The sequence below is a fragment of the Mus musculus genome, chromosome 14, assembly GCF_000001635.26.
Source record: "Mus musculus strain C57BL/6J chromosome 14, GRCm38.p6 C57BL/6J".
Taxonomy (NCBI): domain Eukaryota; kingdom Metazoa; phylum Chordata; class Mammalia; order Rodentia; family Muridae; genus Mus; species Mus musculus.
The window spans coordinates 50,423,915-50,426,039 of NC_000080.6; the positions used below are offsets into that span (position 1 = coordinate 50,423,915).

Sequence of the window (2,125 nt, forward strand, 5' to 3'; positions counted from 1 at the left end):
TACATTTAAAATAGTTCATTTTACAATGTACTGACTTATTTTTCCTTCTTTTTCTATTTTTTGTTTGTTTGTTTCATTGATTGATTGATTAAAACAGGATCTTAAGCCTAAGCTCACCTCATAGTTGACGATGGCCTTGATCTCCTAACACTCCTGCTTCCACTTTTCAAGTGCTGGTGTTACAAGAATTCACAAACATTAGTAGCATTCATTCATTTTTCTCAACTATGAGATATTTCCAGGGATAATGATCATGTGTATTTTCCATCACACCCCAAAAATATTCTTTGATGTATCATTCATATCAGTCTATGCTTGCTATGGAATTTAATGAGGAAATAGTCAACCTAGTCTATTTATTCCAATGGAAGAAAAAAAGAAGTGACTATTATGCAGCACATAATAGGAGCTTAAACTTGTTCTACTCATTGGTGAATCTCCAGTGCTTAGGAAAAAAAATACCTAGAGAACAGTAAAATTACAATAAATATTGAATTGATGATGAGCAAGCTACTCTGGTTTTGTTTTGGCAAAAAAAAAATTAAATTCCCTCAGCTATTTATAGAATATTCAACAATTTCTGATGCTTTCACAGGTCACAGACAGATGAAAACCCTCAGCAGCTCCAACAACACCATCACTGGCTTCATCCTCTTGGGCTTCCCCTGCCCCAGGGAGGGGCAAATCCTCCTCTTTGTGCTCTTCTTCATTGTCTACCTCCTTACCCTCATGGGCAATGCTTCCATCATATGTGCTGTGTGCTGTGATCAGAAACTTCACACCCCCATGTACCTCCTGCTGGCCAACTTCTCCTTCCTGGAAATCTGTTATGTCACCTCCACAGTCCCCAACATGTTGGCCAACTTCCTCTCTGAAAACAAGGTCATTTCCTTCGCTGGATGCTTCCTGCAGTTCTATTTCTTCTTCTCCTTGGGTTCTACAGAATGCTTTTTCCTGGCAGTCATGGCATTTGATCGATACCTTGCCATCTGTAGGCCACTACATTATCCTGCTCTCATGACTGGGCACCTCTGCAACATCCTTGTGATCAGTTGCTGGGTGCTTGGTTTCCTCTGGTTCCCTGTTCCCATCATCATCATCTCCCAGATGTCCTTCTGTGGATCCAGAATTATAGACCACTTCCTGTGTGACCCAGGCCCTCTGTTGGCCCTCACCTGTTCCAGAGCCCCATTGATGGAGGTTTTCTGGGCAATTTTAGGTTCTATGCTCCTGTTTATTCCTTTTTTCTGCATCATGGGATCTTATATATTGGTCCTAAGAGCTGTGTTCAGAGTTCCTTCAAGAGATGGACAAAAAAAGGCTTTCTCCACTTGCGGATCTCATCTCACAGTAGTTTCACTATTTTATGGCTCAGTGATGATAATGTATCTGAGCCCAACATCTGAGCATGAAGCTGGAATGCAGAAGCTTGTAACTCTATTTTATTCTGTGGTTACTCCACTCATTAATCCTGTGATATACAGTCTGAGGAACAAAGATATGAAAAATGCCCTGCAGAAGATTTTAAAAACATAAAAGTTGGAATTTTAAGCAAACGTGTGTGTGTGTGTGTGTGTGTGTGTGTTTGTGTGTGTGTGTGTGTGTGTATGTATGTATGGCGTGAATATGTGTGGCTCAGGGATGTATGGCACTATTAGAAGGTGTGGTCTTGTTGAAGTAGGTGTGTCACTCTGGGTGTAGACCCTGCTTTAGTCTGTCTTCTCCTAGTTACTTTCAGATGAAGCTGTAGACATCCCAGCTCCTCCTGCACCATGCCTGCCTAAACATTGGCATTCTCCCACCTTGATAATAATTGTCTAAACCTCTGAACCCATGAGTTAGTCCCAATTAAATATTTTTCTTATAGACAGTACCTTGGTCATGGTGTTTGTTAACAGCAGTAAAATCCTAAGTCTCTCGATAGATGATTGATAGATAGATAGATGATAGATAGATGATAGATAGATAGATAGATAGATAGATAGATAGATAGATGATACATAGATACATAGATGGTAGATAGAGAAAGAGATAGATGTATTAGAATATTAATATTATTCAACCACAAGAATGATTAAATTGTGTCATTTACACCAACATGAAGATCATTGTGTTAAATAACATG

The 2,125-nt window shown here is 39.5% G+C and overlaps 1 protein-coding gene across 1 annotated transcript; it reads left to right on the top strand.

The window, feature by feature from the left end:
* The first annotated feature begins 606 nt into the window (after positions 1 to 606).
* Olfr739 (olfactory receptor 739) lies at positions 607 to 1,536 on the top strand. The gene has a single exon (NM_146668.2). The coding sequence runs from the start codon at positions 607 to 609 to the stop codon at positions 1,534 to 1,536; it is 930 nt and encodes a 309-aa protein (NP_666879.2).
* Positions 1,537 to 2,125: the final 589 nt, after the last annotated feature.